This window comes from Ptychodera flava, chromosome 16 (assembly GCF_041260155.1).
Source record: "Ptychodera flava strain L36383 chromosome 16, AS_Pfla_20210202, whole genome shotgun sequence".
In the NCBI taxonomy this organism is placed as follows: Eukaryota; Metazoa; Hemichordata; class Enteropneusta; family Ptychoderidae; genus Ptychodera; species Ptychodera flava.
Genome location: NC_091943.1, coordinates 2,733,988 through 2,751,824, shown reverse-complemented (window position 1 = coordinate 2,751,824; position 17,837 = coordinate 2,733,988). Strand labels below are relative to the sequence as shown.

General features: G+C 38.6%; 1 protein-coding gene across 1 annotated transcript in view; it reads right to left on the bottom strand.

The window, feature by feature from the left end:
• The window catches only part of LOC139152519 (uncharacterized), a 37,024-nt gene extending 22,986 nt beyond the window's left edge, over positions 1-14,038 (bottom strand). Inside the window, exons 1-8 of the mRNA XM_070725709.1 lie at positions 13,835-14,038; positions 13,478-13,536; positions 10,954-11,040; positions 8,537-8,635; positions 6,912-7,031; positions 6,419-6,524; positions 4,243-4,367; positions 1,846-2,017 (exon numbers count right to left, since the gene is read on the bottom strand). Of these exons, the coding sequence (XP_070581810.1) occupies positions 1,846-2,017; positions 4,243-4,367; positions 6,419-6,524; positions 6,912-7,031; positions 8,537-8,635; positions 10,954-11,040; positions 13,478-13,536; positions 13,835-13,916 (850 nt within the window). The 5' untranslated portion in view covers positions 13,917-14,038. The remainder of the gene's footprint in view (positions 1-1,845; positions 2,018-4,242; positions 4,368-6,418; positions 6,525-6,911; positions 7,032-8,536; positions 8,636-10,953; positions 11,041-13,477; positions 13,537-13,834) is intronic.
• Between the last annotated feature and the right edge of the window lie 3,799 nt (positions 14,039-17,837).

Below are 17,837 nucleotides of genomic sequence, written 5' to 3'. Positions count from 1 at the left end.
AGCAACGAGCACAACGTCTAACACAAAAATTACACTCAAGAGCATGATCGGCAAGCCAGAGCAGGGCACGGGAGATGCTGTTGTTTCGATAAGGGAGACAGTCACTGTGTTGACGTACACGGATATAAGAGAATCCGGTCCTACAACCTACCGGCCCCCCAAATACTTGGCCCAAGACCCACTGTTGATCACCATTTCTAACTTCTTCTAGTAACACGTGGCAAGAAATAGTCAAATGACAGGAAACAATAGACAAAACGAGCGGTTTTTCACGGCATTTGGCAGGAAAATTGCAAGGCTACACACAGGGACGTATCGAGAGATCCTGTGCACGGTCATAGGGCAGTGATCCAACGGCCAGCTAGTGTTGGCCTAGCTCTACGGCGGAGGCCGTATAACGCCGGTAACACACAGGCCTGCTATGCAGAGCTAGTGTTGGCCTACCGGTGCTATGGCAACTTCGTTGTTGTACCTCCTGATTGCCGGGTAGGTCTGAATCCCCTTTCAAATGAGATAATCCCCCCACATAGCAAGAAGACCTATGAAAGGTCCTTTGCTTGACTTGATACCTGTGTTCGGAATTCTCGTTTGCATCCCCCAACGGGGTAAACTTCGTAGTGGAGTTGGATTCTCCACAGCCGAGTGTAGCGCGCCATACCCGGTTCTCTTGACACGGACGTTCTAGCAGACCACGGAACATATACTTCTTGCTGCAGCGGGCATTGCTCTGACAGCTGTAGATTTCTGTAGCTTGCGTTATTGTCAATTGTACTCCTGTTGGGCCTCTTGAAATGAAAGCTCTCGTTCTTGCTAGCGATGTCGTAGACGACAGCCAGGTCATTGATAGTCTGTTTGCATATACACGCGTACAGGTAAGTGTAGCTCCATGGCTCGAGCGATAACAGTAGCCGAGCCCCATTCAACAGATTCAAGAAAATCATGCATGATAATGTGATCTCAATCCAGCGTGTAATTACTAGATTTGGTAAGTTGGTATGCTTGTGACAGATCAGCCGCCATTTTAACAAGCGGCAATATCGCAAACACTGTAATCAACCCGTAACGTACAGTGCGGCATTCTTGGATATGTTGACAACAGAGGGACCCCTCAGGAGCATGCGCAAGCATGCGCAGCGCGCCGACCACTGCGCTTTAATTCAAGAACTCCATGATGGAGCTACAGTCCAACACTTTCGCAAACGGGCACATAGAATAAGCAAAGATTAGTTTAACTAAGACAACGTTCGTAACAAGCTCATTGGGTTCAAGTAAGAACAGGAGAAATAAATGAAATTGATTTGTACGAGGACAAAAACCCTTAACATTCTGATTTCGTACTGTATCTTGATAAACGTTTTTCAAAATATAATAAAGGATATAATGATAGTTTTCAAGTACACATCGCTTGCACAGAGTTCACCGCCTCTGACTGAGATGCTGTGCACAACGTGTGTTAAACATGGCTCGGTGATCTTTAATAGTTGTTACCGAATAGAAAAAATATATAACATCATTATAATTTCTGTTCTTGGTTTCGTACGTTAACAAGTGCATGTGTTAAAAGCACAGCATTGCGCTTTACCTAGCCTGACACCAGTCTTGACGCCACTCCTAATACAAGCAATAGTGCCAATGGCAGATAGAGTGCTGACATGGTCGATACCAGAGCCCACCATCATCGTGGTCCAGTGACATGGAGAACTAAGAATTCGTTGCGATCATAAATTTCAAGATACTGAGTAATCAGAAGCGTTATAATAATAAAGAGCGATTATGTAGGAAATGTAACAATAATAAAGTGTGATAAATACAGATATAGCACTGCCGTCGTGAAATTTAGCTCACCGTTTATTACAACTTCTGCTTTCACTGTGTTCATGATGGGTTCGACGACGGATTGAGCAGCAGATATAAGCATCACAATAGGTTCGCTGGTAGAAATCAGCTGCATTGATATTTCGACAATACAATCAGATCGTATCGAAAAATCGTTGGAAAAATTCCTAGGAAACGTGTTCTGAAGGAAAGAGAACATACGTGAGTGATACAGTTCATCTTATCTTAATCCAACTGTTATGCTGGCTGGAATAAAGTTCATCTCTTACTACCGCTTTTAGTTCTCAAAGGTTTACCTTTATTAGCTCACGTGTTCACACAAGTGAGCTAAAATCGTAGCGATGTCTGTCGGTCTGTCTGTCTGTCTGTCTTTCTGTCTATCTGTCTGTCTGTCTATCTGTCTACGGTCTGTCTGTCTGTCTATTTACATAATAACTCAAGAACGCCTTAACGGAATCAAATCAGATTTAAGTACTGTATACCTATTGCAATAACTGATTAGATTCTTGTTGGTGTTGCTTGCATGTTAATGAAATTATTGAATATTATTTTTTCATATAACGGTTTTCGATGGAGACAGTATTGACAGTGTTGACATATATCAAGAAATACTGCACAAAATTTCATGAAAGTGTTCACTGATGACAATCTCAGAACATTATGATGATACTGTGAGTGTCATGTCAATTATCTGCTCATTTGCATATTAAATGAACTTTTGTAATTACTAATATAATTCCAAAATTCTTTCACCAAATTCGGTGATACCTGCTACAAATATTGATCTGATACATATCTAATTGCACTGAGAAGAATTGAACAGTGTCAAGTTAACAAACAGCTTATTTGCATAGTTAATGAAGTTTTGTTATTAGTAGTAGGACATCGAAACTACATCAAATTTGATGAAATCTGCTGCAGATACAGATCTGACAGATATCTGACTGTGTCGTGAAGCGTTTAGTAGTTTAAAGTTAATTGTGGATTCATGTGCATATGTACCTACTAAAATATTTAGGTTATAAATATGTTGTTGTTGCGTGAAGCACTGAACAGTGTCAAGTTAACTAAGGATATTTGTTCAACTTTGTAATAAGTGATCTAACTCTGAAATTATTGATGAAATGTGCTAAGATCTGATGTAATTGTCCTTTGAAGCATTGAACAATGTCAAGTTAATAAATAGCTCAGTTGCACATCAAATAAAGTTTGAAATTAGTGATTTAACTCCGAAAATAATGTGCTAAAGTTGATGAAACCTGCTACAGATTATCTGATATTGATCTGACGATATCTGATTGTTCTGTAAAGCAATTAGCAGTGTCGGGGTTCGACCACCAATTATCTCATTTCAACCATCAGATTCAATTTTGGGTGGTCCATCTTGTCCACCAAGTTTTCGGCGGTCACACTATAGTGACACTATACTACTAGTATACTATAGGGTTGTAAATGTTACACGCCTCACACAGGGTTTATTTCTAGAAGTATCCAGACACACAATAAAGAGATAGATACTTTGGCAATTATGTAGTATACATATTGTGTGTTAAATTACAGTCCCTCCACTGTAGTTGAATTGTAGTCCTTCAACAGCAACCCCACTCCATTCTTCTCAACTGAGTGTTCGTTTGGATAGACAATGTCTGTCTTTGTTTTACTGTTTACTGCTATGATTATGATGAGTTCGTTGATCAGTTTGTAATTCTGTCGAAAACTTAAAATATGTAACACAAGTCCTTTGCATATAACCAGTCAGTCAGTTAGTTAGTTAGTTAGTTATGTAGAGGCCGGGTGCAGAGGTCAATAGGTTAAGTTGATTTGTTGTGAAAATACTGAAATATTTCGAGTAGATTTACTGGACATCCAACGTAAACCACCTTAACAACTGTGACAGCGTAGTGGCATGGCTCCAGAACAAAACGTCGGCCAACTATCACAGACAATTGCACTATATACTGGAACGTGTAAGCATTTCAACCTCACATCATGTTTTACTCTATTTGTGCTGTTTGACCTTGGCCTTATTACTCTTCATTTGTTTTGTTTATAAGGTTAACACACACACACGCACATACTCTCTGTCTCTCTGTCTCTCTGTCTCTCTCTCTCTCTCTCTCTCTCTCTCTCTCTCTCATAGTTTGAATTTCTGAATGCGATGGACCAACAATCGGTTACGCCAGATATCCATTGTCTGTTTTTTAATATAGATAACTACCAACTACAGTCCACTCATTGCTTTTTTCGTCAATTAGCGGGTTTTCCTCATTAGGATATTGTGAATTCTTCTTAGCGATGTTGTCTTTTCCTCAAGTAAGACTCAAAATATCAGGAGACCAACATACTGATCAAGAAGATGTCAATTCTGGTACTAGTGACGCACAATTTACTGTCAATGTGACCTACCCTGCCCTGATAGAACGTGATTTTCGGCTGAGGAATTGGTGGTCCGTCCAGTTGACTGAATGTTATTATAAAATCACACAGGAATCTGAATGGGTCGATTAAATCTATGAAGACGTCAGCACCACCTGTATAATTAAAAGAATGAGTTCAAATGAATATTTGCAGCGTAACACTACACCAGTAGCTTCGACTACCATGTGGGGTTGCAGATGTGGCACGATCGAATGATAAACTTTTTAGACTTATTTACTGCACGACAGTGGTTATAAAATGCTTACACCGAAATGTGATTTCCCATCTGCCGTCTCGGTAACCTTGCCCACTACTACCGTCTGTTGCTGTACCACTATCACTACAGTCCTGGCGTAACGATACAGCCACAAAGAACTAATAAATCTGGTTGTTGTCATTGTTGTTAAAGCTTTCATCCGATTTAGCTGAACAAAACTAGGTTGTTGTAGTTATTGTTGCAATCTTATTGGTGTCCTTGCAAACATATGCAAAGGGAAACAAATGATTATCAAAGAAATTCAATATCTGTAACTTTGAAATAAAGACATATAATGAGTTCAGGGCCGACTGCCACACTCTTTCTGTAAACTTAAGAAAGGAGGGTAATTATCGGCCCTCCCAGTTATACACACATTTACAGCTTAATTATCAAATAGCAACATAGTTTCTTTTCATATTAATACGTTTTGTTTGCATTCTTTATACCAAGATGATATAATGAACCTACTCATTTCGCTTTTTAATGAAGATGATAAAGAATGCACGTCTTAAAAAAACACGGGATACTTTACAGCTGTCACAATGGGTAACGACAAGATACAGTGCGGGAGCTATCTTATCAGCCCGTATCAAATATTTGATTTTTCGTCTTTTTTGACACCATAATGCAATCATGGATGCATGGAACCTTTAAGAAAATGGATCAATATAATATTCATGTGGAGGATCTCCTAACTACTGTCCTCCATTGGGAACACTGGATGGCAGATAGTGCATGGATGACAATCAGAGGATTGCGCCGAGGAGATCAGTATTTATATTGATTTTTTTGCGATTAAAAGCTTTGTGTCATCAACAGCGCCATTGAATTTTGCTTAGTGTTATCAACAGCGCCATTGAATTTTGCTAAGTGTTATCAACAGCGCCATTGAATTTTGCTTAGTGTTATCAACTGCGCCATTGAATTTTGCTTAGTGTTATCAACAGCGCCATTGAATTTTGCTTAGTGTTATCAACAGCGCCAATGAATTTTGCTTAGCGTTATCAACAGCGTCATTGAATTTTGCTTAGTGTTATCAACAGCGTCATTGAATTTGGCTTAGTGTTATCAACAGCGCCATTGAATTTAGCTTAGTGTTATCAACAGCGTCATTGAATTTAGCTTAGTGTTATCAACAGCGTCATTGAATTTTGCTTAGTGTTATCAACAGCGCCATTGAATTTAGCTTAGTGTTATCAACAGCGTCATTGAATTTAGCTCAGTGTTATCAACTGCGCCATTGAATTTTGCTTAGTGTTATCAACAGCGCCATTGAATTTTGCTTAGTGTTATCAACAGCGCCAATGAATTTTGCTTAGCGTTATCAACAGCGTCATTGAATTTTGCTTAGTGTTATCAACAGCGTCATTGAATTTGGCTTAGTGTTATCAACAGCGCCATTGAATTTTGCTTAGTGTTATCAACAGCGTCATTGAATTTTGCCTTCTAATAAAAGCAATTAAGCATGTGCGATGCGATAATATCATTACTGAGAAGACAAATGGCAAAAATATTGATTACATGGGTTACCTGATTACACTCACTGAATTCTGTTACCGTTAAAATGACGACGACAGTTATGGATTGCAGTACGGCCTAAGTCCTTTCAACGAATCTATGTTTAACAAGTAATGGACTTTGCTGAGATATAAAGGGTTATCCTTAATATAAATGCAGTAAGAATAAGAGAGGGACAAGCATTCAACGTTCGGGTATCTGGTTTCCAGAATCCTTGCCAGAAATATATTCTGAAGTATCAGAATGTTCTACAGTGCCTTTACTGGTGTATTTTTGGTTTCTGGTACCATGGATACCCGCGCATTTAACATGACCTAGCCACTGCTGTTTTGAGCAATATTGCATATCAATGCATTAATATCGAGGAGTTCAATCGAAAGGACTTACATCTACCGTTGTCGTAGTCTGCATCCAAAAGTAGATCTGGAAATTGAAAATGGAATCCAGGCATTCTCGCTTCGCCAATAAACAAATCGAATAAAAGATAGCCATGCTGCAAACGGAAAACGTGAAAGTCAAGATACTATCGTTGCGCCATCCTATCTCCTTTAAACAAACGGGTTACAGACAAAAGATTTAGAGTTTTGATACCTATGTCAGTGTTATCAGTGTTTGCCTTACATCCTGTTGGCAAATAAGCAATTATACTTATTACTACAAATATGAGTAAGAAGATTGACGATCCTGCATGGACAGCTTTTGAATTGTTTGCTTTGGATAGCATTTATTTCAGTGCATTCCAGAAAGCTTCGGGACATAGTGATATACGAATTATCGTGTAAATGTAATCTTTTCATTATTGGAATACACGTTTTATCGCAAATTTTTTTGTGATCATTGTCGTCTGTTTGAGTAATACACATAATAGACAACCACTCACTTCAGCCGTTGGAAGGCCTTCGTAAACAGGGATTTCACACGTTGAGTTGTAAAATGGTGGCCAGTCGGGCTCGTCCAGAAGAATCACTGTCAACGTTGCCATATTCTCTTGTGAACCTTCCTTTTGACAAAAAAAGACAAAACTTAAGAACTCTTCGTTGTAACCATGGGCTGCTTAAACAAATAGGTCTCAGAGCTTCTATGTGATTATCGTTATATATCAGTCCGATTTAATTCAGTAGATTTCGATCGGATTCAAACTCACAACGTACGGACTACCGAATAAATCGCAGTCAAAACCACTCGGCCAAATCCCCACCCTTAAAAACGAGTGGTTCAATAACCGAGCTAAGTTGTTACAATGTTCCTGACTTCGACTTCATTACACGCTGTAGAGTTCATGAAGCACCCGCACTCAATATTCGCTATCGCACGTCGCACACAAACTTTATCAGAGCAATGAAAACCTCGCTTTACTGGGTGAAAGAATCCTCAGGACAATTCTGTCCACCAGCAGAGCTATCAACCAAGGGAAGACAGTTTAGTAGGTTTTCGATCGGATTCGAACTCAAAATGTACGGTACCTAGTCACCGAGCTAAGACATCGCAGTCAACACCGCTCGGCAAAATCCCCATCATTGAAGAAGACCAGGGGAAAATCCCCATCCTTAAGATAACTGTCTTTATGAAGATCTGAAAAGACTTAATTACATATGAGACAGGTAAGATGACAACTGCAGCGAAGAAAGCATGTTTCAGGTGATACGTTAAAATCAGCTTGCACCCTCGCAACAGTGCACCAGTTGTATATAAGATCCGGCTCTGTTGTAAAATGTATGGACCTGTTGTGACACTTCAATGCTTACCTAAAACGAGTGTACCGATACAAAATCAAGGGTAGTCATTGAACTATAGTTATTACCCACTCGCCTTCGATTAGTTTGTACTACACATGATGAGACTCAGAATTATACTCTGGACCATTTCCTTCAAATATCTTATCATTTCTTTCAATACAAACTATCTGTTTGATAATTAACCTGTTGTATTGATATATGAAAGATATGTTTTTCCGTTCTGTAAGTAACTCATTATTGGAGTGCAATGTCGCTTTCCCTGGCATTTACACTAATGTGTGTGATTCAAGCCTTGCGCACGTACTTGTTCTTTTTCTTGTTGTAGTGCCAGAAACGGGTTTATGGTCTCCAAAAAGTTCTGTAGTCAACCGATAATCGCCTTCTTTTAAAGAAGAAGCCTGTCATATAAGATATCCTGTAGACTTTTCATATCAAAGACGTCAGTACAGCTTATATTTTTTATCGGAAAAGAAGACCCGATTCTTCTTTCGAATTTGGCATTTGGCATATTTGGCATAAGATACACTCTTAGAGAACTGCCGCTTCCTGCTTTTGCCAAAGCTGCTAGTTTTTACGGTGGGTAGGGGATGCAGACACGTAGATCACTAATACACATTTACACATCTGCAACGGGCGTCGGTGTCATTCTTCGCCATAACGCAAAATTGTGGACGCAAGCATGAAGGTGTCTGTACGTACTGTGTAAATACATCATTCGTAAATGGATGTACTATATTAATTTAGGACAAAAGATAAGCATGTTGCTTACCATAAATGACATGTGCAGCTTGTAATGAGCGTCGATATCACAGTCCAAAAATCCTTTCGTGAGCAGAATACCCTCAGGCTGTAGCTTGAATCTGTCGTCCTAAGAAAAGGAATTTAATGGTGTCGAAAAAAACTATGGGTTGATAAGTTAGAAGATACTGCAAATGGCTGGATAAGTTCAGCTTCGTGATTCCAAACAACGATTTCATTTGGAGCAACTTATTGGTGACTTATAAAAAGTACAAAAGTACTCGGTACTTGCATTGCATTTTAAATTATGCAGATGATATTTATAAGGATTTCTTTGCTTGTGATAGTGTCTTTCTTTGCAACATTTCCAAGCATATAAAGGATTCGCTTTATATCAAACATTATTCATTATTCATTCCATTGCTTTGTTGGTATAACTGATATACTTCTATTCTCGATCTTAAACAACGATTCAAACAGTTCTTTATCAAGAAAATCACCGATATATGTCAGACCTTCAAGTCGAACACTTCAACCAGTCAACACACAACCACTTCAAAATGCACGGTAAATCTAATTCAAGTCCGTCCAAACAGAGGATGTCGGCAATGCTGCCTCGACAAAATTCCAACTTCACTGGTCAAGAAATGTCTCCATCCTCTACTTCCATTCATCACAAAAACTGTCAACCTGTCTCTTCACATGGGCACAGTTCTACAGCCATTCAAGTCAGCAGTCTTCACTCCACTCCTCATGAAATCGTCACTGTATAGGACTTCAACGTTCTCAAGAATTACCGACCTATTTCCAAACTGCCATTTCTTTCTAAAGTACTTGTCCAAATCAATGACTATTAAAAAAAAGCTCTCCAGCTACCATCTCAATCAGCTTACAGGATATGTCACCATACTGAAACTGTCCTTCTGAGATTACATAATGTCACTTGTTAACCTTTGGACTCTGGCAATAATGATCTACTCATTCTCCTTAATCCCTCTGAAACATTCGATACCATTCATCACAAGATATTGCTTCATAGACTCTCTCATCTTGGTATCGCAGGTGTTGCACTCAATTGGTTCAACTCATACTTGATGCAAAGGAACAGTCCGTCAAAATCAACGATATCATCATAACTCGGTTTCGGACTGCCACTGGACTCTGTCCTATGCCCTCTTTTATTCACCATCTACATTGATTTATTTGGAAATTTAATTGAAAAGCGTGAGCTTAACTTCAGCTAGTATGCATACGACAATAAGCTTCTTCTTTCATTTTCGCATCGTGACTCTCCAGTAGCCTTGTTTTCAGTCGATACATGTATTTATGACATCAAGGAATGGATGACTCAAGATAAACTCCAGCTCAGCGACAATGAAACAAAAGTCCTTCTGATTTAACAACAGTGCGCATGCTCCAGTCAACAGTGTCAACATCGGTTCTTCTTCAATCTTACCCGTTTTATCTGCTCGCGATATCTGCATTGTCTATGACAACAATCACATGTACACTTGGAAATCAATCTACAGCCATCTCCGCCCATTGGATCTTTACGACGCCAACTTATTATTGAAACCTGCCAAACCTTAATACATACAACTTTGACAGCCAAACATGACTATTGTAATTTACTTCTATATAGACTCTCAGATAACACAATAAGCCTGTTAGAACGACCTCAAAATGCTGCAGGAAGAATAATCACACGTGCCAGGAAATTTGCATTCATCACCACAGTTCTCACCCATCTCCATTGGTTACCAGTTCGTTTCAGGATTGACTACAAAATTTTGCTCTTAACTTTCAAGGCTATTGACAACCAAACTCATGCGTACATCAGTGATCTACTCCAGCCCTATTATTCCAACGCGTACACTCCGTACATCCACCAAGAAACCTTCAACATCTGTAACCTACAAAACCATCACCTATGGTGGCAATGCATTTATATACGCTGCACATAAACATAGAGCATTCTGTGTGGTTTAACCCTTGAGCGTCAGAGAGCAAAACACTGTCTGTTTTTATTTTTGGCACTATAAACATTTTGCTGATTGATTGATTGATCAAATCGTCCTGCCATATACTCATTGTTGTTTTAAAGCAGATCGAAATTTAAACAGGTGCAAAGAGATCCCTTCAAGATCAACTGGTTCCTTTTTGTCTCCGACGAAAAATTATCGAAACGCTGTTGCTCTAACAATTTTGCACCAGTTATGTTTGATCCATATTTCCATAATGTCAAGCCCAAATTCTCCCGAATCAATTTTGATTGGTTACAATGCACGACCAGTATTGTTCTTTTTCCCTTCATGTATTTCCGCCTGGGCTACCATTTTCTGTGGTCAATCCCCCAATCGATTTGATTACTCTGAGATAAAGCAGTTTTTTATCAATGTCAAAATTTCATTGGATTAACAAGGACATGATCCATTTTTACACATTTACCTTGTTTCCTGACAGCATCTCGAACGAAGTTACGTTTCTTTTCAAAGCGTCTTTAAAATTAAATACTTTCTTTCCAGGTTTTGAGCTCTATATGACAGAGAAAAATAGTTCATGTAATCCATCCCTCATTTTATTTATCATATTAGTGTGAGCAAATCAAACGTGTTTACAAGCGTAATTTTAGAAGTTAGTTGCGATGACAAAAGTACAAGTACAAAAACGACTGCATTATAGATTTGACGAAGTTTGATTTGTAAATTATCTATTAAGGTTATGGAAAACCCACTTCGAATAAAAATCCTTTCCAGTCCGTTTGCGCCAAATGCAAGCGAGGCTAATTCAGAGGGTATCATGAAACCTAAACCATCAATCTGTGACAAATTACGTTTGAGCGAATACTTCATACGCCATAAACGAAAAAACCTATTAGGCCTTTTTAGCTTTGTGGTTTTAAAGATTATAAGGTTAGAGAGGCGCACGCCTTACATGCCCCTGCACAGAAAAGAAATGTAACTTGATGACTCACTTTACAATTATTTCACAGACAAAGTATCCAACACTACGGCTCACAAGTCCAGATACAGTTTTAGGGCGACCAAAGACCAAAGTACTTGCTAATCTTTCTGCTAGCTGAGATTGGTTTCATTTTTCTCATTCTATGACACTGTAAGAAAATTAGTATGTATGAAAACTAGTATGTTGAAATTAGTATGTTACAGAATTATAGCTTTATTTTGATTTTTGATATTTATTTAGATAATGAAACGTTATGAAAAATGTTTCGTTTTATCAATCATAGAAACCATCATCTTCTGACATAAGTTTTCCGACCTCAATGATTAATCGATACTGCAAGTTCGGCAAAAAATGTCATTGAATAAATTTTCTTTTCAGTCCACAGAGCTTCACTTCATAAACGACCACTTTACAGCCCTTTCTTCTCGATTCGATAAAATCGCCAGCGATAGTAGCACGGGAGACACCATAGATTTGTTACCTGTAGATTTGGTTACTTATAGAAATGACTGAAAAAGTGAGTCATCTTTCTTTCTCTTCTGTTCTTTGTAAATAGTAAGATCGATGATGCGTGCTTCGCTACACCAGGTTATGTGTAAAAGCCAAAGCTAAAAGGACTATGGGTATTTTGGCTGCATGTGTTATTTGTAGCTTCAAGCGGGTTGGAAGCAATTTGTCCAGGACATAAAGCGTAGGCTATATGCTTTAAATCAACATGCACAACAGTTCGGACATTTATAGCAATGTGAAAGGTCTACTGCTAATACATATAACTGACATCATAAAACTTCCATTTGTTTCTGTTGCTCAGAAATTTGAATGGGTTAACTTCTGCTCTACAGAATTAAATGGCGTTTTCTCCTCGACTGAACAATAGATTGTAAAAGGAAAGAGGGCACATCCTTTAAAGTAATACCTTCACGATTTCAATTTCGATTTGAATGAAAGACGCAGTCAACATTAACAATAATAAACGTATATTGAACTTTTTATAAATTTCTATGACGAAGGTAAATGCTTGCAACTTCCTGCATATAAAGCTGTCATAATTTTTAAGTCATCGAATTAATATGACGATCGACAAGGAACGACTACGCTCTTAGAATAGGTAATGTAAGTCGTTAATTCTGTCACAGAGAAACATGGACAGAGTCGCAACGGGCATTGTTTAAGGCGTGAAGCGGTTACGTCACCCATCCATGTTCGCCTCGCGTCAGGTTGCTCTCGCCTCTCTTTTCCGAAGAGTGCCGACCATGCATCCTTCGCCGACTGTTAAGCGAAAGTATGTTCGGCAAAGTTTGTGTTATTGTCGTTGTGTGCTGCTGAGCGGAATTGACGTGCTAGCGAAAACGGAAGTGTTTTGAGCTTCAGGAAAGTGAGTTTTACCGTTTTAAAAATTCCTCTCATATTTTTATGAATATATAATGAGTGTGTTTGAACCAAATTTGAAAGTCTTTTATCGATACTGTCTGGTTTTACTCAATGGTTTACGGTCAGTCTTACCGTCTTTTCACGTACGTCAAGGAAGGACATGTTTATGAAACTGCTGGCGTGTTATGTTTTGGTTGGCGTGAAGCAGTGTTTCTGGTCTGAGAGCTCACAAAGTAACTATGGTTGCTACGCGACTGGCAGTACGATGCCATCTCGTCGTATTTTTCGCATAATCTCGTGCAATTATCAACCGCAAACAAAACCTCCAAAAAGTTTAACACCTTTGAAGCTCATTTTAATATGAATAGCCAATAGTCTACCGAGACGACAAAGGAACAAAAGGCATGCCGCGTTACCAGTCTGTCTATACTATTTGTCTGTAATTCTGTATACAGAGAAGTTTAGCTGGACTTCCCAAAACAGCATTTGTTCGCACTTTTATATTGAATACAGAGTTTCCGAACGTGCGGTGATTCGTTTTAACCTTCCTGAGCACGGAACACCGATTTTTAAATTTCACGTCGCTTCCACTTTCCTAAGTGGTGAAAGAGCCACGAATTATATAAGCGTTACTTACTTCGGGTATAGGGACCGTAAAGTTAAGGATATTCTCGACTTCAGCGTGCTTTGAAGAGGCTTTTGTTGCGAAAAAAATGAGAGAGAAAGATTAAGGCAGTGTAGCTGACGTAAAAATAACATGCATAAATGTCATAGCGTTGATTTATTTTGACACGAAGGAAACTTCGCTGTAAAATTGTATTAGATATTTTCTAGCGAGTTTTGAAGGTCAGTCAATCGGATACTAAAAGTACAGGGTTGATTTTGTCGAAAGGTATGCTATGTCAAGAGATATGATACTCCAAACCTCTGCGCCACAACATGCTAACCAAAGTACTACAAGGATATTAAAGCCAGCAGCTTTACACACACTTACCTACACAAAATAATATGATCAGACAGAAAAAACAAAGGATGCGGGTCTCCAGGTAATGTACTCCTTGTCCAACAGTCTTCATGGTGGATCCTTCATAAAAGCATATGCATGTGCTTCAAAAGACTGACTGCTACCAAATGTTAAATATTAAGCAAGAGAGCACACAATTAACACGGTTGAAAATCACATCATGGAATAAGCTGTGTTTGTATCATGTGACTCACGTGAGAACAGAAACAGGAAATTCCGGTATAGAGAAACAAAAACTGTGCTTGTTTCGGTGTACGGTGACTCGACCGACCCTAGAGTTGTTTTTGAAATGGCGTCTCTAAATTTTATCTAGAGTTGTGGGTCTCGGCCAGCAAAGAGAACAATATAAAAAAAGTTTTTGCATCGTTTTACCCTACTTTTTGGAAGCATGTTAGCGGAAACACACATATTCCTTTATTTCACCTAATATTTCACTTCTATTCATTTTTATTTAAAAAGGACCGACGACTGTATTTCATGTTTATTGTTTAATACTTTTTATAGAACAATTTGTTGCAGTAAAATATAAAAGAAAGTACACATTAGTAAAATCCATACACCTATACCAAAAATAATTGTAACAAGAAAATACGGAACACAGAAAAAGTTTAATCAATATTATAAAGTCTGATTGTCTATTTCTAACGAGCCTCGTATTTAAAATCAATTGACTAGTCTGCTCAGAACATGACCACATATGAAATTCAGAGGACTCCAACATTGTTTACGCAATGTTCAACAGTGATAAAATCATTTTCTTGGAAGACCGATGGCGATGACACGCTAAGAATGACAACACATGAGAGTGGAATTCCTACCGGTGCAGTGCTAAAGTAGTTTTGCTAAAAGCGTAATAGTTACTTTACATTCACTCATCTTATCTATGCTTAAAATGGTGACCTTGCTAAATTCATATTCACGCAAGGGTAAGCTACAATGAAAAATCCAAGCCTTTCACAAGCAGACCAGGAAGTTCCGACAAATCTGATAGAATAAATTGTGAAACTACCGTGGGAAACTTATGGGGGTGCCATACACTTTGTGAAACTAAATCAAAATGCAACCACAATACTCCAAGTACTAGAGCCATGATGTCATAGGGTAATTCATGGCGCATGCGTTAATAGGAGCGTAAATTTTCCCTTGCTTCTGAAGGCTCTTAGATTCAAGTTTCAAGAGTACATGTATTATTATATTACAGCATGTCAGTTATAACAATGCGTTATTCTGGTTGGACAGCGATAAGTTTTTCAAGCTGCAGGATCTTTGAACATACCTGCCAAGTTCTTACCCAGATCCTTTCCTCTTTCTCATCAAAAAAACCTGCTACCAATGCACGGCCAATCTGTTCTATTATGCAGAGGAATCTATGATCAGGTTGAAACCAACAGTGAAGCCACCACCTACTGATGGCTACACAAGAAATGCCCAAAAACTGTCGTACATCACTGGAGGAACGCTTCTCATCAATTGCATCAAGCTGGGCACTGAAAAAGGGTTTGATCAATTACTGGCAGAGTTTTTGCTCAAAGCAACAAATATACTCTGCCTGGGAATTGCCATAAGATTTGTTGGAATATTTCGTATTGGCTTATTTTGGTACTGAAACAAATTAAGTTTAAATGCCTGCAAAGGGGCATAATGTAGGTCGATGGCAGCAAGATTTCCCTCAAGCAAATCATCCTGCTGGACGTCAAATACTTCCCACAACTTCTCAGGGATGAAGAAATCAAAGATATTCTGTCTTCATATGGAGATGCACCAGCATGGAGACACCATATGTAGATCCACAGAATTTATCTCTCTCAGACATCAAAGATGTCAAGGACGTGGAAAGCGCGAAGGAGAAAATAGAACGACAGAAAGGCCTTCAACGTTTATAATTCAGTGTGTAGAGACCTGCAGTTTTGTTGCACACCAAACTTTGAGTTGAAAGCTTCCCCACGAGTCACATCGGTGGCTTTCAAGTTTATGTGTTACCTCATGTTATTCAATATCTTGATAGGAGTTTGTTGAAAGCTAACATAGTTTACAGATTCAAATTCATCTTCGTAGTGTTTGATTAATGTTCACAAAGCCTCATTCACACATATAATCCTGTTTACAATATCATCAGTTAGCTGTGAAATGCATGACAGCTTAACTAGTTGTGCAGCCTGGTCAAACTGTTGTTGTCTTCTCACAAACACAACAGATTTTTCAGTGGTCTTCTTTTAGGAGCAGCTGCAACATGACAACTTTTCCCCACACAGACTTAGACGGGGTGGCTGTGACCAATCTGGCTTGAAATTGGTCATAGCCACCCCGTCTATTAAAATTCATGAGTTTACTTTTCTTGTTCACGTACATACTTATATCAGATGGAAATCTGAGGATTTGCGATTACATCAGGTTGACACCCCCCCCCCCCACACAAGAGCAATGACTGTAAAAAGTGTGAAAGAGGCTCCCACCTGTGTCGAGTTTGTGTTTGATTCGTTTCAAAAATGTGTTTCTACATTCTTATCCGATTGTTTGTGTTAAGAGAAATGTTTGTTTCGCCTCGGATATTTGTAGGGAAGTTTGGATCAGTGTGTACGGTAATGTTTTGTCTGTGTGGGGAAAGCTTATGGCGAGACGCAGCCGGACCTATTGTGTTACAGAGTTGATAGAGTGGCTCTTTGACGCTTGCGTTTTGAAACCCGGGTGTGGTTTCTCATCAGTCGCAGTGTAGATTCTTTCCTTAGTTTGTGTTTGTGAAAAAATATTTTAATGCATTTTAGTGGTCTTGTTCTTCGAGTAGCGAGGCAAGTATATTAATGTTTGGGTCTCGTTGTGAGTCCGTTTGGGGGTTCAGTTTGTTTGTTCTATGTTTCTTTACTTCAGTAAATTTTGTTTTGAATAGTGTGTCTTTTAGAATTTTGCCGAGGTTTGTGAATTTTTAGGCAATAAGTACAACTGCGGGGTACGGATTTTATGTTTTCTGGATCAAGATACTTACAAGTATCATGATCGATGTGTTTGTTCTCGTACACTTTGTTTAATAGTTCGTGTACTTTATTTACTGTTTGTTCTGTGTCAACTGGCTAGTTGTGTATAATACTTAGTGTTGCGTAATTGCCTTTCGCATTCGTGTACGTAATCTTTTGTGTTGACAAAGACAAAACCCGACCCTTGTCGAAGGGTTTTTATGGTAATTTGTCTACTGTTTGCAAGCTGGTTTATCGCGATTCTTTGGGCACGCGACATGTTTTGTTTCCTTGTTTGAAAGGGTATCTCTAGAAGTGCGAGTTTAGCAGCTTCAGATAGCTATCAGGTTTTTGTATTTTTTGCTGTTCGTGGAGTCCAATTTGACTTTTCTTTGAATTGGTGTTGTTGCGATTGTTCGTGTCTCATGATGTCTCCGGTGTTTGGCTTAATTGCTAATGAAACTTTTAATGTTAATTGTTTTCCAAGTCAACTATCCAAGCATTTTAAGAGGGGTGATCAAAAAGGCCAGAACAGCCAATTTTGACCACCCGGGTTCAAGAACCCGGGAAAGGTGTTTAAAGTGTGAGATAGATGTGTTTACGACATAAACATTACGAACAGTAGGATTAAGATAGGTATGAATAATCCAAACTGCCCAGTTTCTGTGTGGGGAAAAGTTGGAATGAACACGAACAGTATGACCACCATACTGACCAGCCTGGAAAAAAGTAAAGATTGGTGTTCAGTGAATATTTTATCTACTGGAAGCCCGTGTTTAACTTAGCAATTTACATATCTATGAACATTTAACCAGATAATAGCAGCATAGGTTTTTCAAACATACATGAATGTGAAAAAATTGTTCAAATATTTAAATGATGTATATCAGTGGAAAATTGTTAAAAAAATCAGTCTTTGCAATTACTGCTTCTATCTTTTCCAATTTTGAAATTCTATTTGCCTAAAAGTTCTACTGTATGTTAATCTTTGCGTTGGTGATGGTGCGCCTTTGAGTCTTGATGAC